This window comes from Fonsecaea erecta (assembly GCF_001651985.1).
Source record: "Fonsecaea erecta strain CBS 125763 chromosome Unknown Scaff1, whole genome shotgun sequence".
Taxonomy (NCBI): domain Eukaryota; kingdom Fungi; phylum Ascomycota; class Eurotiomycetes; order Chaetothyriales; family Herpotrichiellaceae; genus Fonsecaea; species Fonsecaea erecta.
In genome coordinates, this window is record NW_017387244.1 from 988,969 (window position 1) to 1,014,992 (window position 26,024).

General features: G+C 53.3%; 8 protein-coding genes across 8 annotated transcripts; 3 read left to right on the forward strand and 5 right to left on the reverse strand.

The window, feature by feature from the left end:
• Window positions 1-1,106: 1,106 nt before the first annotated feature.
• On the forward strand, window positions 1,107-1,951 carry AYL99_00338 (hypothetical protein; the record flags this gene model as incomplete). The annotated part of the gene is made up of 2 exons (XM_018831854.1): window positions 1,107-1,578; window positions 1,761-1,951. 2 exons carry the CDS (start codon window positions 1,107-1,109, stop codon window positions 1,949-1,951), a joined length of 663 nt encoding a protein of 220 aa, XP_018697733.1.
• A 1,787-nt stretch (window positions 1,952-3,738) lies between these two features.
• AYL99_00339 (hypothetical protein) lies at window positions 3,739-5,931 on the reverse strand (the record flags this gene model as incomplete). Its single annotated transcript, XM_018831855.1, has 4 exons — window positions 3,739-3,978; window positions 4,044-4,594; window positions 4,645-4,992; window positions 5,046-5,931. The coding sequence occupies 4 exons, from the start codon at window positions 5,929-5,931 to the stop codon at window positions 3,739-3,741; spliced, it is 2,025 nt and encodes a 674-aa protein (XP_018697734.1).
• Window positions 5,932-7,606: 1,675 nt separating this feature from the next.
• On the reverse strand, window positions 7,607-9,374 carry AYL99_00340 (hypothetical protein; the record flags this gene model as incomplete). The annotated part of the gene is made up of 2 exons (XM_018831856.1): window positions 7,607-8,238; window positions 8,291-9,374. The coding sequence occupies 2 exons, from the start codon at window positions 9,372-9,374 to the stop codon at window positions 7,607-7,609; spliced, it is 1,716 nt and encodes a 571-aa protein (XP_018697735.1).
• A 568-nt stretch (window positions 9,375-9,942) lies between these two features.
• Window positions 9,943-12,936, forward strand: AYL99_00341 (hypothetical protein; the record flags this gene model as incomplete). Its single annotated transcript, XM_018831857.1, has 3 exons — window positions 9,943-10,095; window positions 10,148-10,245; window positions 10,578-12,936. 3 exons carry the CDS (start codon window positions 9,943-9,945, stop codon window positions 12,934-12,936), a joined length of 2,610 nt encoding a protein of 869 aa, XP_018697736.1.
• Window positions 12,937-13,828: 892 nt separating this feature from the next.
• On the forward strand, window positions 13,829-15,134 carry AYL99_00342 (hypothetical protein; the record flags this gene model as incomplete). Its single annotated transcript, XM_018831858.1, has 2 exons — window positions 13,829-13,868; window positions 14,098-15,134. 2 exons carry the CDS (start codon window positions 13,829-13,831, stop codon window positions 15,132-15,134), a joined length of 1,077 nt encoding a protein of 358 aa, XP_018697737.1.
• Window positions 15,135-16,594: 1,460 nt separating this feature from the next.
• AYL99_00343 (hypothetical protein) lies at window positions 16,595-19,491 on the reverse strand (the record flags this gene model as incomplete). The annotated part of the gene is made up of 6 exons (XM_018831859.1): window positions 16,595-16,784; window positions 16,834-16,942; window positions 16,991-17,234; window positions 17,294-19,273; window positions 19,340-19,398; window positions 19,452-19,491. 6 exons carry the CDS (start codon window positions 19,489-19,491, stop codon window positions 16,595-16,597), a joined length of 2,622 nt encoding a protein of 873 aa, XP_018697738.1.
• Window positions 19,492-20,368: 877 nt separating this feature from the next.
• Window positions 20,369-22,915, reverse strand: AYL99_00344 (hypothetical protein; the record flags this gene model as incomplete). The annotated part of the gene is made up of 2 exons (XM_018831860.1): window positions 20,369-22,590; window positions 22,735-22,915. 2 exons carry the CDS (start codon window positions 22,913-22,915, stop codon window positions 20,369-20,371), a joined length of 2,403 nt encoding a protein of 800 aa, XP_018697739.1.
• Window positions 22,916-23,817: 902 nt separating this feature from the next.
• AYL99_00345 (hypothetical protein) lies at window positions 23,818-25,840 on the reverse strand (the record flags this gene model as incomplete). Its single annotated transcript, XM_018831861.1, has 3 exons — window positions 23,818-25,491; window positions 25,547-25,757; window positions 25,809-25,840. 3 exons carry the CDS (start codon window positions 25,838-25,840, stop codon window positions 23,818-23,820), a joined length of 1,917 nt encoding a protein of 638 aa, XP_018697740.1.
• Between the last annotated feature and the right edge of the window lie 184 nt (window positions 25,841-26,024).

The following is a 26,024-nucleotide window of genomic DNA, read 5'->3' on the forward strand; positions in this document are numbered from 1 at the left end:
GCTGAGCTAGGTATGATGATAGAAGCCAGTAAGGTTTGCTCCAATAATGGATATATGGAGTCTGGCTAAAAGGCTTGGGTTGCAGGACGACGCTGCTGAAGTCTAGCGAGGGTCGAGAACCAGGTATTGGTGCCGAGGATTCAGGACATGGACGTTTGATAAGCGGGCAGCAACCTTGATACGGAGAGTTTCAGGGGGTTAAGGATGGACTTTGCACACTAGAGATGAGGATGATGGACTTTTGAAGGGAGAATTCGAACTGCGCAGAGGGATTTTTGGCTGCGGAGAGAGCGAGAGGCGAATTGAAATTGATGCCTCACCGGGAAAGAGCGGATCAATGCCATGTTAACGGTTGGAATCAAGGAAGAAGGGGACAGACATCCGCCACCACGTGGGGGCACCTTGGGGGCTCTAGGGGGGCTCTAGGGGGGCTTATCCAGAGATTTCATAATACCCGTACCTAGATAGGTACCCTAAGTGCCTAAGTAGTAGGCATTTAATGTACATAAAGTACCTGAGTACGGAGTACTGGTTGTGGAAGTGCTCCTGCCCACGTCAGATGCCAAGCCGCCTATCAGTTTAGTGACCGATTGTGTCTGCGGGTTCTAAATTCTAATCAAAAGCTTGTTTCCTGCACTGCCAGAACGCCATGTGAGAAGTACTTACAGTATCTTGCTCTCCTTTGGGTTCTTCTCATGTTGCCTCCGTCACCGACACCCGCGGAGACAATTCACTTGTCGAAACAATGACTGACTCCTCTTTTTGTCATGCAGTAGATTGATAATCAAAGCTTCACAGTGACACGTGCTTGTGGTTTTCAGTCGAAAGAACAGGCTTCACACGGCAAGTGAAAACATAGCTATCATTGACTCTCTCGTGCTGCAGTCACTCAACCCCAACGACGCAAGCCCTGACTACAATAGGAATCTACTGGGCTGTAGTCATGTCCGAGTGCCATTCAGTCATGCCATTGAGATCCAACTGACTCAATAGATCACTAGGTCGGTGGAAGATTTGGCAGCAGCCATGCTTTATAACGCCTTCCTAAGTTCGCTGTTCTACCGACCAGCCACCGGATTTTAGGCCCTTGACCAATCTGCATGAAGATGGCGAAGCCAGGGCTGCGGCCTCGCTGGACTGGTGGCGACAGTCGTTCAAGCGGTTGGTTTGGTCTAGCCAAAATGCTCATGCCCGATGAGTACCGGCGGATCGACGCCATTCGGAAGAATAGACGAGATCGGGTACGAGCCGCAGCACTGAATGAAAAAGCCATCGAAGATGATGCTTCCAGCATAGCAGGGACCAGGACAGCAAACCCGACTGGCACAGATGAAGAAGAAGAACCACATGCAGAGGAGACTGAAGAGGCAGCCCGAGATGCGGAGGATGACTTTGCAGATGTCGGCAGGGCAAGCAACGTAAGGTCCCATGCCGGGTCTGGCCAATCTAATGATGGCTGCAAGCCTCAACGAGATGTTCCTTCGTCTCAGGCACCGTCAGTGAGGACGAGAAGTAGCACGAAACCTGTTGCCGCCAAGGCCTTTGACGGAGGCGACCAATCATCACAGCGGGCCTTCCGTATGCCAGCAGTCTCTTCAATACGGCCCAAGGGTGCGAGAACCATCGCTACTCAGTACAGTATCCAAAGTAATCGTCAAGGTTCCCGCCACTTCCCGTCTCCGCCTCGATCCATCATGCCGTCGAACAGAACAGTGGGCCACACAAATATCGTTGGGAATCACGATACTGAAGCCGTTCAGCAAGAGAGTGGGCAGCGTTCCTCTTCGCGTGCGTCGGGAGTTCCTTCTTACTACAAATCCGCAATCGCAGAATGGTGCGAAAGAGTGTGCAGTCCCAACCAACGAGCCGAGACATCATCCCCCCGGACTTTGCAGTCAGATTTCCCAACCATCAAGACGATCAGCTCACCCCCAGCCTCCAGCAGACTTAGTCAAACGACTGCTATGACATCTATCTCGCGAAGGGCGCCGAACAATCCACCCTCCCCCGTACCATCATGCAAGCGTCAAGGCTTGTCATCCTTTCAACGAGCCGAGCAAGCACCAACACCGCTTGATTCCTCCGGTCCATTGGAATTCCAGGTAGGGCACCGGCCTGGGCCGCAGACTACTGTTCCGGACAATCAACCCGACCACATGTACGAGCAGTCTACTCAGCAAGCGGTTGCGAAATCCAATGTGCAAGGACAGCACGAGACATCTTCGCCTGCTGCCAACTTCTATCCTATTACCCAGTTTGAATATCCACCAAGACCGCAGTCAGATGCCGGTGCCTGGAATACGTACACGCAGAGATATTATGTACTCCAATCCCCGCCATCTCTTCAATATCCCTGCCCATATCAACATGCATATTCACAGTACTCCGTTCCCAGGCATCCCAGAGGATACGAGCCTCTTGTTCTTTACAGCAACAACCGCCAGCATTCTCCTGCGGTGGCGTCCTATTCGTATCCCCAACCACCACACTCACACGCATGCTGCTCAACTTATTGGGAGTCATCGAGTGCATACCGATATTGGTACTGAGATCAGGAGCTTGCCTTGTCTCTGGTCCCATGAAGCCATGGCAGGCACGCACGGCAGGGTGGTTTGAGGAATAGCCTTCACTTGAAAACACCTGCTCATAACTAGGCTGCAAACCAGGGTGGAGTCGAACTGGAGAAGATCGACAAACAAACAACAGCCAGTTCAACGGCATGCGTCGGGAGAGGGATTTTCTGTATGGGGCAAGACTTTCGGGGTGTTCCCTGGCCATGTGCGCCTCGAGCTTTTTTGCGAACGGACACACACCGCAGCTGTGCGTGCTCTCACACATACGTAACTAGATTTTCTCAAAGCTGACGAAGCTGGGGTTGCTTGCGCCATACCTTTCTCTGTATTTAGAAAAGCGAAGAATCATCCATCACCATCAGGTAGCAAGAACTGCAAAAAATCTTGTGTGTGTGTGTGTGTGTGAGAGAGAGAGGCATGATGCTTTCTGTGACCGTAAATTGTCATCTCCCTTCTCGTCTACCGCTCGGTCCATATAATGTTTCCTTGACTCTGCTTGCCAGGGAGCGGGAAAGATAGTGTACTATCAGTAGGGATGAGCTGTCACCACCACTACCACTACCACTACAACCGCCACCGCCACTATCGCTATGTAAAGCCGCTATGTAAGCCAGGCTCAGAATCATGCCCATGTCTAGCACCTCCTCCACGTATCTTATTTCCCGTTCAAATAGCTGTGCTTTGCACACGGCGTTCCTCCTTCCTCTCACTCCGTTTCAGGCCGGGAAAAGACATGCATGCAGGCCACCCAGTGCTGCCGAGTGACTGCTCAACGCCACTCTGACCCCCATTTTCTACCCTTCAAACAAACGTATCTTTCGGCCACAGTTCTCCTACAAGGGTGACTCGACCGTGAAACACTTTTCGAGAACGGGTTGAGCGAGTTTTCCCACCCCAGAGGGCGCAGGATGTGCGGCAGCGAGTTCAATCGCCCCCCAGTTAAATCGCCGCCGCCGCAGCAGTATCCCAAGTATGTACTTTCGTTGTTCAGTTTCCAAATCCGATCAGTCAATCATTAGCATCGTCCGCACTCTCAAATCGACATGTGTGGCATCAAACCAGGGCGGTAGGCGATTACATGAGTGGAAGTTACAGCTTCTCCGCAGCGTCGTCATTAACACAATCATCTCTGAAGGTGCAAGTGTGGCACACACGTCCGCGCCTGTTATTGATCCATTCGCGGCCGTTTCGCATCTGGGCCAGCCCCAGGCTGAGCGGCGCTGTCCTGAGCACGTTCCTCGCGTATTCGAACGGCTTCGGTGCCGTCATCAACGAGGACTTCTTTAAACCAAGGATGTTTGAGAGCTTCTTTGGCCGTGATCCGAACTTTCGGGTCGTACACGAAAATCCTTCGTAACAGATCAAGAAGCTGTCGGTTAAAAGAGTTGGTGGCCGGTATGAATTCCTGTGCGGGAACAATAGTCAGCATACTCTCCAGGGTAAGGCAGTAGGAAGAAGCCCAAAACGTACAGGAAGGTGCTTCATTCCCTTGACATATTTCCTCGATGCTTTTGACGTTTCGTTGTTCGGGTATTCCAATCTCCCTCTGTTGAAAAACTTGGCGGCGGAGTTTGCGTTGGCTCCACGACCTCCCGAGCATACTTGCTTGACCAGTTTGGGGTCGATCTTGCCATTGCACACGGCTTCCATCATGGCCAAATGCTCGAGATTATCGTGCGTTTGGAATAATGCGTCACCCGTGAAGAATTCGACAATGATACACCCTATGCTCCAAATGTCGCATGGGAAACTCCATCCTAGTTGTAGAATAATCTCAGGTGCTCTGTAATGCCTGGTCGACACCACGGAGGAATGATATTCGTCGTCAAAGGTGGCTGAGCCAAAGTCTATTAGCCGTATGTCACTGTCCAAAAGGACTCTGCGCTGTTTAGCGGTTCTTGACGTCGTGTGAGACGATGAAGGTATCGAGCGGTTGTAGGTAAAAGTTTGGTAGGCATTGTTAACAAGCAAGATGTTTTCTGGTTTGAGATCTGTGTGGACGAGGTTCAGATCGTGTAGGACTGTGCTAGGTCAGCATTGACTTCTCATGAGGAAGGGGTGTGCGACTCACATGCGACGCTGTGAAATAATTGACGGGCGAAGCTCTGAATCTGCGAACTAGGGAATGGTACAAAGCCGTTTCCTTTGAGAAAATCGAACACACTCTGTCCCAAGAGGTCCGTCACTATACAGATATGGTTCCGAAAGTCGAACGTATCTCGTAAATGAATGCACTTGTTGCGGTTGGCTGCGTCGTTCAAAGCGAGCGTTTTGAGAACACGCAACTCGATCCGAGACGCGTCGCGGTACTTCTGCACAGATCGAATGATTTTGACTGCGCATCTTGTCTTCTTTCGCGAGTCGAAAGCCTCGACCACTTTGCCAAAAGTGCCTTGCCCAAGCATCTTGATAATCTCATCTATCGCAAATTGTCAGAAAGGGTAAACGTCATAGGAAAAGGTTGATACTCACATCTGCCAGCAAGTTTCGTCCCAGGCGTCACGATGTAATGTCCATCTTCGTCGTCCACTTTCAAATGTTTATGTCTTTCTGTGTCACGTATTATTGTGACGTGAACATCCGGGGCTTTTTGTATAGGTTTTGAAGGAGGAACATAATCTGCAAACGCGTCTGGCACAGCTTCTAGTTGTTTTCTCTTTGCTGCCTGTGCCCGAGTCTCTTTTTGATATGACTCTTGACGTTTCCGTTTCGTTCCTGTTCTGACGTCTTCATAGCTATTGCTGGCAGTGTTACTGCCATACGATTCGAGTGAAGTCGGCGCAGTCACGGTCTGGAGAGAAGTGGTTCGGTTACCAGAATGATAAGAGGCGGACGACGACGTCGCATCAAACTTGGCTGGGTGCGTCGAATATGTCGGGCTGTCTGCATATTCGACCTCGTAGCCTCCATTATCAACTTTTCTTTTTCGACCTGCAGTCAAAATGTAACCCTCGGCATCCTCCATTTGCTGCCGATTCGGAGGGTGTCCCGGGGCGTGAGGGCCAGGACTGTCGTCATCGATGACAATGATTTCTTTCGGGACTCCGTTCTTGTAGAATTCATTCCAGTCCGGCTGTTTTTTGTGATGAGCATCGGAAACGGTGGAGGTCGAGTGGGACGGAGGCATAGTAGAACCGTGTGACGGTACTCCGTAGGGGGTTCCTGGGGATGGCTGAGGTCGCTGGTACTGGAGGCTGCCGGGATACGAATGAAACGAGGTGTTCACCCGCTGTGGTGCAGGTAGTGTGTTGGTAGTGGGGTACGGGTGGGTGCTCGGCGAATACAGGCTTTGATGAGCATAACCATACTGGCTATGTTGAGCAGACAAGAAGGTGGTTGCTATCGAGGGTGTAGACATGATGTTTCAGGCCTGTTCTCCGTGGGAGTGGCTGGACAACCCAGATGTTGCCGGCTGCAACGAGCAACATGCGAGGGTCGGGAGGGGTCAATGGTCGTGTCTTTGGTCTCGAAAACGCGGCTGCGGCGGTATAAAGGGGGGAAAGATCGATGGTCGTTGATGAGAGAGAATCACAGAAGGGATGGCGAACGTCTGAAGGTCGTTGTCGAGGCGGTGTTCGAGGATCGGGTGAAAACGTGGAGATGCACAACTTCAGGCGGGAAACGCCTATTGTCGTAGGTCCACGCTCATGTTCGCTGAATTCAACGGAGACGATAGGGAGGTACGAGGAAAAAAGGACTCGAAGAAATGACGAAGAATAAAATGGGTGTCAGTCAGGTTGAGAAAGAGCCAGAGGGTGGAGGACGACGATGATGTAGACTGAGGTGTGAAGTGAGGTTTGCACTTTGACGGGTGCCCAGCGATCCAGTGTGCCCTTAGCCACACCAGTCATAGCGTTTCTTCAGGTTTGCAGGGCAAGCAGGAAAGGGTTCAATTCTGTTTCTGGGCATCGCCCGCCATGGAGAACTGCGTACTAGTTAACCGGCCGAATCATAGGCGGCCCACGGGCGAATGACACCACCATTCGCATGCCCCAACACCAGGCCCAGGGCTGTGATCCTTAACCGGAACACCGCCCACGGCCGTCCTCCTCCACAGGATGCACCAACGAGACCCTTACGTGGGTGATTTTCCTGCTACGTGCAAGTCTCTAGAATCATCCAAGCATTCGCTGCACCACCATGTGTAGGTAGGTACTATCGAGCACTTTGGGCCGAAGACGAGCACCAGCACTCGTTCGACACGGGTTCAAGCCACGGCTCTTGTCACTGGCGTCTATTCTTCACCCCGGGCCCCAGGATTGGTGAGCGATGGGCCCAAGTCTTGCACCCACGCGCCTTTGCCTTGCTAGTCCATTGTCGCTTATCAGGCCCTCCGTTGGCCTCCCAAACTCGTGCGACAAATGGGTGGGCAACCCTGAGCCATCCGGAGGCTCTCCAATAACGCCTCCTCATCACACCACGGCAAATCGTCTCTGGTGCACCGTGACAATTTCTGAGATTCTACTATATACTGTCTCACAGCGATCTGGGCAAAGTGAGCGGATGGCCCCGTCGCCGTCGGGCCCAGCACACTCCCTCCTCATATCCGGTGTCGGGAAAAAGTAGGAGGGGATGACAAGTTTCCGCCACCTCAAATTGCCGTGCCACGGCGATCACGACATGCGACAAGACCCGCATGGGCTCGTGCTGCGCAGTTGAGACAGGAACCTCTTTTTCGCCGAACAAAGCCAATGGACGTATTTGCCCCCCGTGATACGATAGTCCGGACTGCGCTAGTCTAGATTGGACGATTTAAAACTCAGCTCCAGCCTGACATGAACCCTAGGCAACATCGCTGAAGATGATTTAATATTAGCAGCCAAATATCATGCCAATGTGGCCACCCTGCGTGTACTGCTCGGTTCTGCTCGATACTTCAATAAGTTGGCTTCGTTTTTCGTTGTTTTTTTTTTTAAATGATAGTCTCCTTATCTTACAGTAGGCTTGCCATGTCGCTCCACCCAATGAAAGGCGCGCCAAAATCTCCCCCCTGCAGCAGTGCTTGCAAAATCTAGAAATGCACATATCAAGAATCAGTTTTCCGGAAGGCTAAGTCCTCTCACATATGAACGTGATGCGCGCCCGTCACTCTCCAGCACGAGTAGCACATCTCGGGCTTGGATCTGAGCGTCCTTGTCCTCATCCCACTGACCAAGCTGCTTTTCTTTGGGAGTTGTTCGAGCTCGATCGGGGGCTGGTGTCCCTGCTGTCGACGGTGCGCTTGACGGTGGCGGTCTGCCTGGAATTGCTGCAGGACTTGCTCCGCCTTTGCCAGCATTCATCCAGTCGTAAGTTCTTGACTTCTTACCGCCCAAGCGACTGCCAAATAAACCTGCCACGGCCATCCGTGCTGCTTCGTTGGCTGACCTGTGTTGTTGTTGTTCGGAGAATCTGCTCTCTGCCAATTTCTTCTCTTTCTTCGTCGTCCTCTTGTCTGCGTCCAAATTGGCAACAGGGGCAGCCTCGGGCGTTATGGTCGTCTCGGTGGCTGTGGCGCCTGCTTCGTCCTTTTTGGCAGCCCGTCGTTTGGCTCTCTTCTGCCGGCGGGCTTCCTCGGCGGCTCTTTCAGCCTGTGAAACCCGTTCGAATGTAGATATTAGACGGATAGGACCTGGAATCTGGTCATGGCGAAATGAAGACTCGCTTTCTGCTTGGGAATGTGTGCCTGGTCAAGTGTCAGCGTCAGAGAAGAGGGGTAGGAAATTGAGAGATCTCACGCTTTAAGCTAGAGCTGGCTGCTGGGCTGGCTGCTCCGTCAGGGACATCAGTGGCTGGCTTGGCCTGAACTGCTATATCTTGCCATTCCTCCGGTACCTTTCCTGCGGAATGCTGCCGGCGTTCCTTTGCCAGTCTCGAAGAGGCGCTCAGTAAACCAGTCATCCGAGCTCGTGTTGCCAGACTAATGACCTTCATGATATCCGAAAGTCGCTCGCCCTTCTGCCCCGTATCGAGAATAGCTTGCCCTTTATCGATGACACGCGAGGCGCCTTCCAGTCCGTTGACTCGCACCATGGGCGGAGGCATATGTTTTTGAGTATTAACTAGTACTCCGGACTGTGGATCGACCAAATGTTCGGTGATGCTGATATTTCGAATCTTTTCGTTGAGCGCTCCGCCCAGCAAAAACATGTCCCACAGCGGATACTGGCTGTACCTAGACGCTTCCCAGTCGGCGCGTGCTTCGATTCTCTCTTTCATCTCCTCCTCTGACGGCTGGTGTTCCTGGGTAAGGCCTTCGCCCGGTTCCTCTTGCGACGCTGTTGCGCCTCCACTGGAGCCGGGCCGCGGAAAGGAATTGTTTTGATATTCGAAGCTGCCAGAAGTGGCCGTCCGGGGAGTTGACCCGCCAAAGTAGTCATTCTGAACAAGCATTCTAGCCTCCTCCTCAATGTTTATTCCGGTTCCAACCAGAATATCCTCATAGTTCCGATCTTCTGCTTTGTCAGGTGGGCGTTGAGGAGGAGGCATCAACCCTTGTCTCGTGGAAGACACAGCTGAACCGTTCATGGGAGTATTTCCGCTGGGAGTCGTGGCCTGAGCCGTCGGAGTGGGAGGATAGCTTGGAGCGGTAGAAGGGGACTGGACATCGGGAGATAGTCTGGGTCTCTTAGCAGCTGGCGGTTGAAAATATTGCTGAGGCGAGAACGCTTGAGGTGGAGGCGAGGAGAAGTTCATCGCTAATGGAGGAGATTGAGGGCCCAGCGGGCTGGGTCGGCCATTTGCAGAACTGAAGTTGCGCGGAAAGGATGTCTGTGTCTGAGGCAGCGGAGGTCGCGATGGCGCGGGCGGCGAGTGAGCCATGGTGATGGAGGGTCTGCTTTCAGTTCCACCTCAACGGCTGTCCGTCTATATTTCTGTCTCTCTGAACCTGGCCCTGGATTCCGAGTGAGCGTCGACTCACGCTCGGCTTCCTTCTTGTGCCAAGCATGCCTGATTCCAATTTGCCGACATCCAAGGGTTTGCTGATACGCAAGAGGGACGTGTCGGGATTCGAATCGTGGGATTAAATGGTACGGTTTGAGTGATGCGATGATGGTCAAAGTGTAAACCTGCGGGTAAGGGCTGCCTACAAGCGACCCAAGGCCGCAGTCAGTCACGTGCCGCGTCTCGTTTCTTCCACCCCCGAACTGGCACTTCACGCTTCAGAAAGGTACATACATATTAATTCACTTCACTTCTGTCACTATTTTGTCTGAACCGTGGTTGTCTCCTCAGTCTCACGTCTTCAACAATGAATCCTCAGACGTCAGTGTAGTGACACAACGCACCGCATGCCCTGATTTAAGGGCTTCAAAGCCGAAAGGAGATCCCACCCTTTGCCCAATCTTTCACGTTCCCGACCCCGTCTCCGACGCTGCTCGTGAATACCATGGCTACAAAAAGAAAGGCAGCAGCCATGACGGCTGTGGAAGATGATGAACCCGTCGACCCTTCAGACGAACTTGTGTTTATTGGGTTGGGTGGATGTCAAGAAGTTGGCCGATCGTGCCATATCCTACAATACAAGGGCAAGACTGTCATGGTGAGGAGACCCAAGACATCACTGGATCAAGGAGACTCTGACAATCGTGTAGCTCGACGCTGGCATGCATACAGGCAGAGAAGGGATGTCAGCTATGCCCTATTTTGACGATTTTGACCTGAGCACCGTGGACATCCTATTGATTAGCCAGTAGGTGAACCCTCTCCTTTTCCGATCGTGTTGCTTTGGGCGAGGTAGTTTGAGCAAGTTGAGCAGAGAAACAAAAGGGATCTTGGTGTTCTACATTCATATGCCGCCGCATGCTTGGAAGCGGCTGGATTCGACGGTCATGCTCGATGAGATCTTGTACCTATAGGCAAACACCAATACAATGCTTTTCACCTAAGATCCTTGTTCCTGCCTCTTCTTCTTCCTCCCCCTTTCAGCCTCGATCCCGTCGTTTCTGCCCTCGATTGCTCAGTTCTCAGAGGGGAACTTATCCAAACTGCTTGGAATTGATGCTAACTATAACCGTTGTGCAGTTTCCATCTGGACCATGCCGCCGCACTGCCTTACGTGCTGGCCAAAACTGACTTCAAAGGGCGAGTCTTCATGACACATCCCACCAAGGCCATCTACAAATGGCTCATCCAGGACTCTGTTCGAGTGAGCAACACCACGTCCACTTCCGACCAGAGAACCTCGCTCTACACCGAGGCTGATCACATTTCCACTCTGCCTCAAATCGAGACGATTGACTTCTACACAACGCATACGGTTTCGGGTGTCCGCATAACACCTTATCCTGCCGGCCACGTCCTTGGAGCTGCCATGTTTTTGATCAACATCGCTGGGCTCAACATTTTCTTCACCGGGGACTACTCTCGAGAGCAGGATCGACATCTCGTGGCCGCCGAGGTCCCGAATGCTGCGAGCGTGGGCAAGATCGATGTCCTCATCACCGAATCCACATTTGGCATCTCAAACGCACCTCCTCGCGCAGAACGAGAAACTGCTCTGCTCAAGGCGGTTTCCAATATCTTGGGCCGTGGTGGCAAAGTTTTGATGCCCGTGTTTGCTCTCGGTCGAGCACAAGAGCTATTGCTCATTCTCGAGGACTACTGGCAACGGCACCCGGAGCTCCAGAAGTTCCCTATTTATTATACTGGCAATACGGCACGGAAATGCATGGTTGTATACCAGACATATATTAATGCGATGAACGACAACATCAAACGAATCTTTCGAGAGAGAATGGCCGAGGCCGAAGCCGCCGGCAACGCCAAAGGTGTCAGTGCAGGCCCCTGGGACTTTCGCTTTGTGCGAAGCCTGCGAAATCTTGACCGATTTGACGACGTGGGAGGATGTGTCATGCTGGCTTCGCCTGGCATGATGCAGTCAGGCATGTCCCGCATCTTACTCGAGAGATGGGCTCCGGATCAACGCAACGGAGTCATAATGACTGGTTATAACATCGAAGGAACCATGGGTCGGACCATCCTGTCGGAGCCAGATATGATCCCGGCCATCATGAGCGGTGGAAACACCGGTCTCGGACACGGTCTGGGTCGCAGAAACAAAGACGATGATGCCGCGGTGATGATCCCTCGACGGTGTTCGGTTGAGGAATACCAGTTCGCAGCTCACGTTACAGGGGTTGAGAACGTAGATTTCATTGAGCAAGTCGCTGCACCCCACGTTATTCTCGTCCACGGAGAACGTTCTCAGGCCGCACGACTGAGATCAAGACTGCTGGATCTGAATTCCCGCCGGTTGACGAGCAATCCAAACGCCCATCAGACCAAGGTGTACAGCCCGGAAAACGGCGCGGAAATCAAGATCCCCTTCAGGAAGGACAAGGTTGCTAAGGTTGTAGGGAAGCTGGCTCAGATACCCCCTCCTTCATCCGCCGAAGCTGATGAGACGAGAGTGATCAGTGGCGTACTAGTACAGAATGGATTCAAGCTCAGCTTGATGGCGCCCGAGGATCTCCGTGAATACGCTGGCCTCACGACAACGACCATTTTGTGCCGACAACATATCACCCTTGCCGCAGCCGGCATCGAGCTTATTAAATGGGCCCTCGAAGGCACTTTTGGTAGCATTGAAGAGGTCGGTCACGTCAAATCCGAACCTAACGGACATGGGCATTTGGTCAAGGTCGAGATCGACTCGAGGAATGGGGAAAACGGAATCAAGGCCGAAGAAGAAGCTGACGAGGAAATTGTCACGGAGCCACCGCGGACGTTCCTCATCATGGGATGCATCACTCTCAAGTGGTCGGGACGAGAGAAGCAGATCGAACTCGAATGGGAGGGTAACACCATGAACGACGGCATCGCCGACGCAGTCATGGCCGTGCTGATGACGGTGGAGAGCAGTCCGGCAGCCGTCAAATACTCGTCGAGCAAGGCAGCTCACTCACACCACAGCCACGGGCACAACCAGGGAGTCCAGAGGCTGACCAACGAGCTGACCAAGGTCTCTCCACAAGACCGGTTCTCGAGATTGTGCATGTTTCTCGAAGAACAATTCGGTGATAACATCACGCCCATAGACAAACCGCGCACCGTCGCCCCTGCAGACCGCAAAGCCCTGGTCTCTGGGGCTGAAGGCGTGAAGAAGGAGGAGAACAACGACGAAGAGCCGGATGAATCCGACGAGGAAGCGGACCTGGAACGTGCTGAGGCGGCCGAGCGCGCCAGGCTGGCGGCTGTCGGGATCCCCGTCCCAGGGCTGGAAATTCGGTTCGACAAACATGTGGCAAGGCTATGGCTGGAGAATCTAGACGTGGAATGCGCTAATACCGTCCTACGAGATCGCATCAACGCCATCGTGGAGAGGGCGGTGGAAACCATTGCGCCTCTTTGGGCGGTGCATGACCAGCGATCCACAGCCTGATGTACCGTTCTCCATGTGCTCAGCAACGAGGGGATATGAGGGAAGGACAGTTCCACTCTGATGTTCAGGACGAAGCACAAAGCAAAAGACAACACACCAGGGGCTTGCTTTGCTCTCCTCTCGCTGAAGTCGACCACACAAGACAAGACCCCTCCTTGGGGAGGCATAGATACATACACACTCTATCCCGAACAAGCGACGTCGTTCCGTGACATCTGCAATATGCCCAATTCAGCAGGCACAAGGTTGGTTCAAACACAGAGACCCTTTGTCAGCAGGGAGCTCAACATCCTTCCCACATTGGCCAATTGGACCCCAGATGATGAGGCCAAGAACAGATTTCTGCGGGGGAAAACAGGAGCGACCAATATCCAACCAAACAAAAGACGATGAGTCTGCCGATGGGGAACAACGGACGGAATCCTTCTCGGGGGTTACGACTCGACAATTCTGTGTCAGGAACTCAACAAGCCGAAAACATGGAGTACGGCGAATACTTCGTGGAGTCTGGACACCTCGGTACTGTGTGTTATGTACCTCGTGCTATTCATTTGTTTGGTCGAGCCAGCCCAGCCCGTCAGTCATGGGTGCGTGAGTGAGTGAGCCGTCGAATGGGGATATATAATATCATAACCACAACCACAACCACGGCGCCAATTGAATTATGCACTACACCATGAAAGCGAAATAGTTCCATCTACATATCTCTCTCCTTGTTTGCCCCCCCTGCCCCCAGAAAGCACTTCCCTGTCTCCTGCGTGATATTTATTACCTTCTAAGTAATACATTCGGGAATACTTCGAGCTTCGACGTCCCCCTACCTACCCCTTGAGTGATCTCAGCCACCAGCCTGCCTCGCAGAAGAGACGGAAGGGATCCTGGATATTCAGCAATGACGACGCCGAATGCTATGAAGACGGCGATAGTCACAGGTACGTACCTCTTTCCTACCCTATCCTCTCCTCTCCTCTCGTCGCTGCGTCTCAATCACACACTCCTTCTTCCCTTTCTGTTCCCCTCCGTGGGTAGTCCCCCCAGGCGAACAGAAGAAGAATAGAGAGGGAAATAAGGGAAAGGGGGGAAGATCCCTTCCCTCCCCTCCGAAAAGGAAAGACACAACCTGTTCCTAACGCGAGAAATCCTTTCTTTCCCCCTCTCTAGGTGGCTGCGGCGGGATCGGCTTCGGGCTGGTATCGTACCTGCTCTCACAGCCCGATTGGCGCGTCGTGATCGCCGACATCCGCGCGGACGCCTACACCCCCATCGCCGCAAAGCTCGACCGGGACCGGCACCTGTTCGTGGCGACGGACGTCGGGTCGTGGGACTCGCAGGCGGCGCTGTTCCGGCAGGCGTTCGCGTGGTCGGGCGGGCGCATCGACTTCCTCGCCGCCAACGCCGGCACGGCCGAGAAGGAGCACATCGCGCTGGCGAACCCGATGGCGCCGGACGCCGACCCGGACAGCGAGCCCCTGCCCCCGCCCATGCACTGCACTCAGGTCAACCAGATCGGCGTCTTCTACGGGCTCAAGCTCTTCATCCACTACAGCCGCCGCACCGCCAAGGCCATGCTCGCCGCCGCCGCACAATCAACGAACGGCGCCGAGGCCTCTGCCACCACCCTCAACCCAACGTCGTCGTCCTCGTCGTTATTATCTCCAGCGGCGGCGGCCGCAGCAGCAGCAGGATACAACCCGAAGGTGGTGATCACGTCGTCGTGCGCAGGGCTGTACCCGTTCCCCGTGGCGCCGGAGTACTGCGCGACGAAGCACGCGGTGCTGGCGCTGACGCGGTCGGTGGGCGCGATGCTGCTCGCGACGGACAACCTGGCGGTAAACTGCATCAACCCGGCGTACGTGGACACGGGGATGACGCCCTCGGCGGTGACGGCGCAGTGGCCACCGGAATGGATCACGCCCGTGAGCACGATGGTGCGCGCGTACGCCGAGCTGATCTCCGAGACGGGGCGGGTGGCGCAGGACGGCCGGTCTGATGGCGTCGACGGCGTGGTCAAGACGGGCCAGAGCGTCGAGTGCGTCGTTGACCGCCTGTTCTACCGCAGACCCGTCGACTACGCCGACGAGAGCCAACGCTTCCTCATCGAGCAGAGCCTCGACCTGCAGCACGGCCTCTGGTGGAAGGGCGCGAGGGAGAGGTTCGCGAACAGGCAGGCCGCCGCAGATCAGGTTGGGGCGACGTGAGGCATAGTTAACAGACAGACAGACAAACATGTGGAGATAGAAGAAGCATGAGTTGGGGTGCCATATCCAGATAGACAGACGGTCGATCGATCGTGAAGCACCAGTCATGTTTTGAGGTGGGCGCCGAGGAATTGAGATTGGAATGGGGCATGATGCTCCTGTTCTATTCAGGACCAATACTACGTTACCCTATGAGGCTGACATGGCCGGACGAATGGTCGGAGAAAGTTCAATCCTCATGTCGTAAAAGGCTTTAGCAAGCCGTAGAAAGTATTTCGACTCAATGATACCTATCACGTTTGCTGGACTGATCTCCAGATAGAACCCAAGACAGACCAGATTCATGCTATCTGATTGACTGGTTTGCTCCCTGGCTCTATGCTTGAGGAACCTTTACTTCGACATCAAACCTGACCACCAACCCGAACCTGAAAAGTGATCAAATCAGAAGGAGAGCGTATGTCTCAGGAGAATGTTGGGCCTTCATTCGAATCGACGATAATACAAGCCGAGTAAACAAAAGCTCAAGTTTGTACTCTTCGTAAGTTCTGGCAGCACAGAGCCCTAATACTCTGACCACAGTCCAGTAGAAAACCGACGCCGACACGTAAAGGGAAGCGGTGCGAAGAAGGGGAGGAAGGGGAAGGAGGGAAGATGCAGGAAGGGAAAATGGGGGCTCAAAGGGGGTATCATGGGGCTGTCTTTGTTTATCTGTTCCGAATGATCGCCAGATCTAACCATCCTGTCCTGCGTCTGAACTCTTCGCCGTCTTTCCATACGTGAACCCAGACCGCAGAAATTCTATCGTGTGCAGGTGCCTGTGCCATACCAGCCATTTCCTTTCGGTCGACCTTCGGCCGCAGAAGGCTTGGTGCTAAGGTGAATCGACATCTCCATGGCAATTGTGATCAAACGGAACCAGATGTCCGCTGCCATTTCCATTTCGGGCTTCGGTGCAGTCGTGGTTGGGGAAGCCCTCAATAGACGATGTTCCGACGCGAAAAGGGTCCAAGCACCGTAGACGTGACTGCAGACCGAGAGGGGCGACCTGTGACGAGCGTGGGCCTAACGCACCAGTTTCAAGTGGTACATAGAGAGCGTCCAGGGCGTTCAAATCGAGCCCAGGCCACAAAAAGGCTGAAGGGTCGGGCATCGGCGGCAGGGGGCGAGAACGAGTTCGGGAGTCTTCAGCTTGTTGTCGCTTGTCCACGCGGCCATTCTCTCCGTTTTGCGATGGGTCGTGTTCGCCATCGTTTTCCAGTCGTCCCGCTATGGGACCGGCTTGCGATGAGAAACGACCTTCACATAACGGTGATCAGCGCTCTGACAGGGGGATTTCAATGTGCTGTGCTGGGGCTGGTGCTGGGGTGCGAACGGGCAAGGGTAATTCGGGGCGGCGGTGGCGGTGCCGGGGAGGTGGGTGATGATGCTGGGGATAAGTAATACTCTCGACATCAAGTTCATGAGGCATTCATGATGGTACCTTGATGTTGAGTCTGTCGTTTGACTTGTTCTCTTGCCCAACGTGCTGCGTTGATTGTCCGCGGCGAGAAGTCGCGCGCCGTTCGAGTTTCTTTAATGATCTTGGTAATCCATTCTTGTCGATAATAATCTGAAAGTGATCCGTCTGGGAAGGTCTCACTGAGATCACTGGGAAGCTGTTAGAAAAAGCTAGCAGGAGCACTGGGGGCACACTCACGCGATAATACCCATGCAAGCTCTGAGTAGACCTTCGTTATGATTCATATCCTGGGAAACCGTCTGCAGAAATTCGAAGATAGGTTGCACATAGTTTTGGAGGAGAGGCGCTGCCGCTTCGTTAGCGTCGAAACCTGCACATTAGGAAGGCATCGTACCTTTCTCAGTACCCTTGAAGGCCAGAATCAGGCCAGACCATGCATCTGCAATACCGGATCGAAGAGACACGATGTAGTCCAGCATATCGAATGAGACATCGTTCGCAACGGACACATTGTTTGCTTGCTGGAGGACGCCGGCGACCACAGTGACATAGGTTTCGAAATGGACCCCGATGCTAGTGGCGATATCGCCAAAGGTCTCCAAGATTGGAGGTTTCAGCGCGTTGGAAAGTTTGTCGGACTGTAGATAGTCATTAGTCTGTGAAAAATTGAGGGAGGAATGAGGGGGAAAAGACGAACCCGAAGATCATTGAGCAGATAGTTCATAAACGTATCGCAGTACGGCCGTGCCTTGTCCTCCAAAGCACGGACAACGTCGCTGACGAGCCCAATAGCCAAGGAGCACATGTCCGGAGCATCCTGATTGCCCAGAGCGTTGTAGAGATATGGAACGAACGAGTCCATATACTTGAGAAAGTCGCCTGCCAATGCATTCGCCAACCCACTGACAATCTGGAAAATGACCTCGGGGACGCTCGTGTTGCCAGTGGCGTTGAGGAGCTCCAGACTAATTTGCATGATCCGATCAGCCTGGGGTCCGATGTTCTGTTCGAGTCTCTGGACAATGGCAAGCAGAACGCTGCTCAGGCTGACTTGCAGTTCCTCTAGCGTGATCTTGTCGTCAATACTGACAATCTGCTTCTGCATGGGAATGGTACTCTGTAGACGCTGGATAATGACGTTGGACAGTTCTGCAACGATCTGCAAGCTGTCGTGGGCGGCGTTGGTGACGAAGCCACCAAGCACTTCGTATGCCGCCGTGCGAAGTTGATTGTTGCCTCCTTCTTTCTCGGTGACCGCAAGCAGGGAAGTCACACTATCTTGGAAGTGCGGCGTCAGCGGGTTTGTCGATGCGCCGTCCTCGCCGACAAATCGCTCCGTCAGATTGAGGAGAGCCAAGCAGCAGGACGCGGCAATTTTGGGATTGCTCATGAGGCCAGCAAAAAGGGCGGACATCAGCGGTTGCAAATGTGTAGACGGATCGATACAGTCGGAGCAATAGTCGCAGATCCTGCTCAGAGCAAAGGCCGCAGAGTCTTGCACTTGGACGACCGGATCCTGCATCATTCCGATCAAAACCGGAAGGGCTTGTTTGACAAGAGGATCGAGGGTCTTGATGTCAGGACCGTCCATGATGGCGCCAAACGACGAAACTGCGGCATCTCTCTTGGTCCAGTCCTCGCTGCGTAGATTCGCCTCGACAAACTGAAGAACCACGGGCACCAGGTCGCCACCTATTGTCTGTGCGTAGAGCTGGAGACATTGATATGCGGCGCGAGCGACGTTGTATTCATCGTCGGCATCATCCTCGGAGACCTTGGTCATCAACTGAAGCAGGACTGGGACCACCTCACGTGCCGCAACTCTGGCAAAGTTGAAGTAGGGTCGCAGCTCGGTTGACCCTTCTTGTTGCGCTTGTTGATTATCATCTTCGATGCTGATTTCCTCTTCACACACAGTGCACCAGAATTCGATGGCCAATTTGGCCACGTCCTCCTCGTCGTTCTTCATACCACCAATGGTCAGACCGAATAGGGCCTTTTCCATATAAAATCTCATCTTATCATAGTAGATACCCATAATGCGGTTCAGGCAACCAAAGGCAGCGGCTTGCACCCGAGTGTCGGGGCATTGTGTGGCCTCGCACACGACTTGCATGATGTAGTTCCTCTCGCCTTCGTTCTCGAAATTGCTGCGAATGAACTCGGTAGCATCACTGAGTGCCGACAGGGCCGAGAGTCGGACATCCTGGTTCTCCTCTTCTTTCCGCGCACCTTGCACAACAGCGGTCAATATCGCGTTGGAATATCCAACCAGAGACTCTCTAAGCTCGACATCGTCCGATTCACAGATGAAACCAATGGTGGTGAGACTGGATTGCTTGAGTTTGTCATCACCGGCGCCGACATTGTGGACGAGCGCAGGCAACAAGTCAGGCCACTCGTTGCGTGGGAGTTCAATTGCGGCAATGGTCGCAATCAGCTGGGCAGCCGAATTGGCGGCTTGAGGTGTCGAAGTGAGGGTTTTGACGGCCAGCTCCTTGACCTGAGCCTTGATTTGAGGGTCGACCCCTTGCAACCATCTTGCCTGTACCTCTCTTAATCTGGTCACGTCACGATAGGTGAAGGCGTTCTTCAGGGCGAGGCCGGCGGCTTGTCGGACGGCAGGGCTGGCTTGATCATTGGCAAGTTCTCTTGAGAGGATCGAAAGATATTCGGACTATATTTGCATTTGTTCGTCAGTTGAGGTTTTCACATCGCTGCGGGCGGGAGAGGGTGGACGTACAAAATTTCCCTCGCGGGCTTGTCTGAGTTGTTCTTCCGCACCACCACGGATCGTGGCATCTGGGAGGAATTAGTACAGCGCCGGAAGCGTGGAATATAGGAGATAATCTTACCGGGAGAGAAGGTGTTCTCTAAGACCGCTCTGACGTCCATGATGGCTGGACCGAGCAGCGGTCTGAGTAGGGAAGAAAGGCGGACAAAATGAGGACTGCAGGCTCTAATTGGGAACCGCAGGTGAAGATGATGTCAAAATGAGGAATGACACAGGCCGGGAATTCAAGGAGAGAACGACCTGTAAAGACGGCAGACAAGGATATTGGCGAGTTGAACGATTCGAGAGAATGCGGTCAAGAAGAAAGTGAAGGAGACGGTGGTTTGAGTGTGTGTGTTTTGCTTGAGGGCAACTGCAAGTGGGATGGATTTGTTGATAGACTGCAGTCAGGCTCGCGCTAACTGGGCGGCTTAACCTGATCGTTTACGTAGCCCGGGTCAGAGGCTGCACCCAAGCTGCAGCTAAAAAGCAGACAGCTGGCTCGCTACGTACATGCTAGGTACAGTAACAGTACCTACCCTATCGCTCTGGACTCTCCACTGCCTTGACTGACGCCTGCCTTTGCACCTGCGTTGGGAATGTCGCCTCCCCGGAAGGTCTTGGAGCGCTAGGGCTCCTCAGTGTGGCTGCCATTGCCCGTTGCCCGTTGCCCGTTGCTCGCTACCCTATTAACGCCAAGTTCAGTCGGCGCCACTCAGGGGGCCTTGAGAACCCCAACACTGCCAATCTGCCAGCATTTGAGATCAGCCTCGTCCTGCCTCTGGTGCTGTCCCATCCATGTCCTCCCTCTCTAAGTTGTGGAATGTTCAGGCATGGTGGCACAGGTTCACGGCAAGCCACCTCGTACAGTGCTACTGCTAATATAACACATTTCCGTCTCAGAACGACCGCCTCCAAGTCTCTCGGTCAAGCTGAGCCAGTCTTGGCCTGGCCTGGCCTCAGCCTTATGCCCAACGCTTCCTGGAGGTCGTCGTTTGATCACCCCGTCATGACCTCGTCTTCTCCGTCAGTGGCGTCGCGAGCATTGTCTTCGGCGTCCAAGTCCAAGACTACAAGTCCCAGCCCACCTTCGTCAAGGACAGTGACCACTCTTCTCCCAACCCGTCCGTTCACATCCAGCCTGACGGGTTTCACATCACCATCTATCTCCTCCCCTTGGAAAGCATGCCGGACCTCCCAAGGTCCTTCGCCGTCGATAGTAATCTCTTTTCCGTAGATTTTGGCACCAGAGGCGGTCTCGGCAAGGACCAGAAGCGCTTCGTCGTCGACAAATTTCGCATCCAGGACTTCCTGCATCTCAGGTATTGCGAGCGAGCTTGACCGCATCGTGTGCTTGACACCTTTTCCAGCTCCTTGTTGCAGCTCGACCACGACATGCCGGAGACGGGCTTTCTCTTGGCGGTCCTTGGATATCAGAAAGAGCCTGTACAGACTTGAATCGGCGTCGTCGGGGATGACCCTGACATCCAAGCTCTCACCAACACACCCATGAGGGAGCTCCTGCAGATAGCTCGTAAGAATACTCTTCCTGAATGTTTCTGCAATCTTCGCAAAGACCGCCTCACATTGCCTCTGTAATCTGTCGACCAGCTCGCCCAGTGTAGGCATGCTCTTGTCCTTGTTGCAACTGGTTCTGCATCTGATGAACTCATCGTAGGACCCTAGATCCGAATCGTCATCAAAAGATGCGGCCAATCCACCTTCTTGCTCCTTGGCTTCCTCCACAAGATATTTCTTCAATCGACTTTCCTTCATAGCACCTCCCACGTAATCTAATACCAGCTCCAGCTCACCCTCTCCCGTCCATGTTTCCCTCATATCTTCCGCCCTCGCACTGGTTTGCTCCAGCGCCTCAACTTCGCACTCCCATTTCAGCCATTTGATGAACGCCGCGAATTCTCTTGTTTCGGCCACGACATCGAGCAAGAGATCCTCACTAAGGATGCCCAGGGCATCGATGGTCTCTGTCACCCTCTTCACGTTCTTCTCGTCCAGTCCAAGCTTCGAACTCGTGGGCCCAAACCGGGCAAGGCCATCCAGTCTTGATAACAATGCCAAACTCCTCTCCACGGCAGGAAGAAGACACTCGCTTGTCATCCTCCTAGCTACCTCCAGACAGTCCGCGACGGCGTTCTCCCACCGCTTGATGCCCCTATCTTGAAGCTCGTCAACCAGCCACTCCTTCAATTTCGGACTGCAAACCCCGGTAACGGCAAGATGATGAGCTGCGAAGACGAAGTCCGCATTCTCATCTCCTTCCGCCAGCGACTCGTTGATGTTGCGTAGGAACCTGCCGGGGAGGTCGAATGCGGATTTGACCTCGGCGACCAATTGCGTCCGCACCTGCGAGATGTATCTGAGCAAATAGCCTAGCTGAGAGACCTTCTTCGCTACAAGCGGCAAGGTCCGTCCGGACTGCGGAATGAAGCTCAAATCAAGGCTGATGAGGTGTAACGACGAAGCAGCTTCATCCTTTGGCGACTCCTCGATAACTGCGAAAACCGTTGACAAGAATGGATGACTTTCGATCCTCAGCACCCTTGATGCTCTTCCCGCAGCAGGTCCTGGAGGGAGGATACCCTTCAAGTCGACAGTTCCTACATCGAAGGAATCAAAAATCCTCAGCTGAACCATACATCCGCCAGATTCATCACTTAGTCCGACGAGCAGGGCGTCGACACCTCCAGACCCGGCAGAGCCGTTACTGCCGCCTCCATGAAATACAACGTCCACACTGCTCCGCGTACTGAACACATCGTCATCCGCAGTCAGACCCGTGGGGGGTAGCGTCGCGAGCCTGGGCAGGGATACTTCCACGTCGATGGCGCTCAGTTCGCGGGGCAGATCGGCTTTCAATGGGAGAAGTCTATCTACGTCAGCGCGGAGGTTTAGAATTTGATCGAGTGAGAGTGTGGAATTCGGCGCATTGAGGTGAGAGCGGATGGTGGTGGGGGAGGGATCGACCAAGTGCGTAGTCCAGCAGAGGGCTGTGACGGTTGGTCGGCCGGAGGTGGCCTGAGCAGTCGGGAGAGGGGAGATTCTAGAACTCTGCCGTCGAGTCTGCGTCTGTACCGACGGCTGTAGTGAAGGTGAAGTTGCGGGTTTCTGATTCTGACTGAATATTCGATGAGAAATTTTGCCCGTGAAGGAATTTATGAGGGATAGGCTGCCATCCGCGCAGGCAATCGCAAGTATTTGGCCTGTACCTCCGGGCCCGCAGTTGGGACGTAATAGTCAGCATATAGTTTCTTTCTGATCCCATGGGGAGTGATCGATCCCAACATGGTCTCTGATGGGGCCTGTGGCGTGAGGGAAGAGGAAAATGCAGTGTGGAAGCTGCTCACCGTCCCTCCTCCATGCAACGGCCCTCACATTTCCTCCATCGCCTTTCTCGGGGGCCGAATGCCCTTCCTCGTCGTCACCTTCATCCTCATCTTTGCAGAAGTTTGAACCAAAGACTCTCTGACCGTTTAATCTCCAAACATCCATGACCCCCTTACTTGTGACCGTCACGACAAGATCCATTGTCGGACAGTAGGCAAAGAGAGATGGGACGAAAGGGTCTGTAAAAGTGCGGTTCGATATTTGATGCATTGTTGAGACCGATGAGTAATGATACGGGGTGGTACGGTTGGTGCGTTGGATACGAGCAAATGTCAGTGGTGATAGTGTGTCGTCGCTTGGCGGGAAAGCAAACCTGGAGATCAACAGATATCTGGTCAATCAGCAGGTCGGGAGATCGATAATTCGTCCGAGTAGTAGCTACAATCCAGAGCGTAGACAAATGGCTTGAGGGGACACTGTGTTGAGAGTGCGAATTCTTGTGCTGGACGACGCGTGCCCACAGCCCATTCGATTGATGAACGCGTCGGAAGGAGCGAAGTGCAAAAACTAGAAATCAAATTCGAAGGCCGTGCCAAGTATACAATCATTGAGTCATTAGGTCAAGATCATCATCATTCATAAGTCTGTGTCCGCACAGATATCGGCAATTACTGGTGGTTATGGCTGTTCTATGTCTATGTTGTCGTTAAGAAATTCTGCCAAGCCTCATATGCAGCCTCGTCAATTGGGGGCAAGGCTGAAGGAGGCTCTGCCAGATCTTCGTCGTTTTTCAATTTTGGGGGTCATCAACAATCTGTCCTTAAAGAGGTTGTCACTTCCATCCATGTGAGACGTCCTCGATAAATATGCCACTTCCAAGCCACTATAGTCCCGCTCCGTCCTTGCTAGAGCCCCGGAACTCCCTCCCAGTCAAGGGATATGCTGTTGATGTTGTGACATCGATTATTTGCAAATCAAATTAGATCCCTGTGGATCTGTCGGCCGAGTTTGCTCTCATCTCAACATGTAGAAAAAGAGAGAACGCCGACAAGTATATCGGTCAAACTTGCGAAGTGGTGACGTAGAAACATATATTCCACATGTTAATGCTGTTGGATCATTCCGCCCAAATAGCTCAATTCAGCGAGGAGTTGTTGCATACTGGTGGAATGGGGAATCGTTGACTCATCATAGCTTGACATCTGAGGTTGATACACGCCTGCACGATGGTTTTCGTCTACAACCACAGGTGCCACATGATTGGCAACCGTTGCAGGTTTCTGAACGGCCCCGAATCCGGGGTCCTCTGAGGGTAGGCTATAGTGCTGAAAGCTGGTCCAGGAGAAGTGGGCATCTTTGGTACTGTCAAGGTCTACGTGAGAGCTTGGCGCGGTAGAAGAAGCGACCGTGTTGACCGTTGAAAAACTGAATGCCGAAGGTAGTCCGCCTTGCTTGGGGCCAGCAGAGGTGTTGCCAACTGTGAAATCCTGTGGAGGACTTTGGACTTCAACGGTAATCGGCGTATCACTAGGGAAGTCCAAGGCCGCTTCTGGTAGTGGACTGATTGGCTCAAAATCAAGCATGCTTGAGCCAAGCTCCGACTGTGGTGAAAATTTGTCGGTCCCGTCTGTCCAATCCGAGAAACGGCTCCGGTCGTGAGGAAGGAAACTATCCGTAGGCGATTCTGTTTGGATGGTGGTGCAGGAGAAATGACTGCGAAGGTTGGCAATGTCATCTAACTCATCATTGGTGGAGGGCTCATCCATAACGCTGGGTGGATATGCAGAAGATGGCGTATTGGGTAAAGTCGGTAGACGTTTCTCCAGATCCAGGGGCACACGTATGTCACCCGCCTCCTTTTCGCCTTCAACTTTCACCGCAGTTAGAGGCCAAACAGGGGTATTAGTTGCTGAAGCAACCTCCTTGAGGGTCGCCAGTGGCTGATACTGTACAGCGGTCTCATCAAACATCCCTATGTTGGTCGTGTCTGGTTGAAGCGAACTGCGCAGAGACGAAGGCTCCCGCGATACGGATCTCTGGCGTCGATGATATGCAAAGGACGATATCGGGACATGTCCAAAAGATTCAGACCCGTTGATTGGCCGACGTAGCAGAAGCTCTCCTGGATCTTCAGATATGGTGGTGGCGTCTACCTCTGGAATCAAAGCAGACGTCCCGGGTATAGTCCTCTTGGGCGTGATGCTACGCTCTGACACGCCTTTTGAACGGCTCCTCGCTGCCGAATCGTCTGGAAGAACCCGGCCTCGGTCAATTGGGGTATCGGGGCTTGCCAGTCGTGGAGACGTCAGAGCTCGAAAAGCACCAATGATGCCCACAGAGCGGTTACTTCCGCGTGAGGCCGACCTCGAAGGTGGCTCAATGGATGGCTTCATTCGGACTACTCTGTAAGCATTGGCACTGCTCGGTTGAGAAGTTGTGGTGGTGGATGTCGACCTTCCCCGTCGGCTAGGCAGGGACGACGCACTCGCCGGGGAGCTGGAGGAAGACCAGGATTGTTGAAGCAAAGTCGGAGAAGTCTTCAGGCGCGGTAGCGATGGTTTAGCTGGCACGGGCCGAGGGTTTAGAAACTTGTCTGTAGGATTCATGGTTCGGTAGTCGGAGCTTGTTGAGCTCACACTATCATTGCGGGAGCGACTGCTGTTGGTGAGTGCAAAGGGGACATTCAAGACGTTGACAAGCTGGCCAGGAAGCATGGGACAGGAAGTGGTCGACGATTCTGCTGAGTTGTGAAACTCGATTTCGTCGTCCAGTTTGTACTGTTAGGGCTTGGTAAGTAAAGAATCGAGAACAGCCAGCAAAGATCAAACACACGTAGTACCAGTACGTTCCGCCCATCTTGAGTCCTCCTTGCCTGGGAATACCATTGATCGTTACGTCGCCATCACAGATGATGTCAGAGAAGCTATGGCAACCTGACCAGTGCTCAGGGCCCGTGCGAGTGTCTCTTTGCATGGGATAAGCGGTCTTGAAGTTATCCCACGAGCCGTAGAGGTAGACGGATCGGGTCGAAGGTGGGCTGCGACTGCAACAACGGTCAGCTCCATTTCGGTGGTGACAGAGTAGGAATACAAACACCAGAAAAGTCACGAGCGTAGTCGGTGCCATTTTTGGAGGTATTGGAAGAAATTCGAATATTAGAACAATAGTTTGCTTTTATTCCGAGGCAAAAGCCAGAAAGAAGACAAATCCCAAAGTACTTGAGCAAGGCTCTCTGTCCAGCAGGAGAGTCCAGGGTATCACAAAAGTCAGAGGCAACAACAAAAGAAAAGTCAAAAACGTTCAAATAACG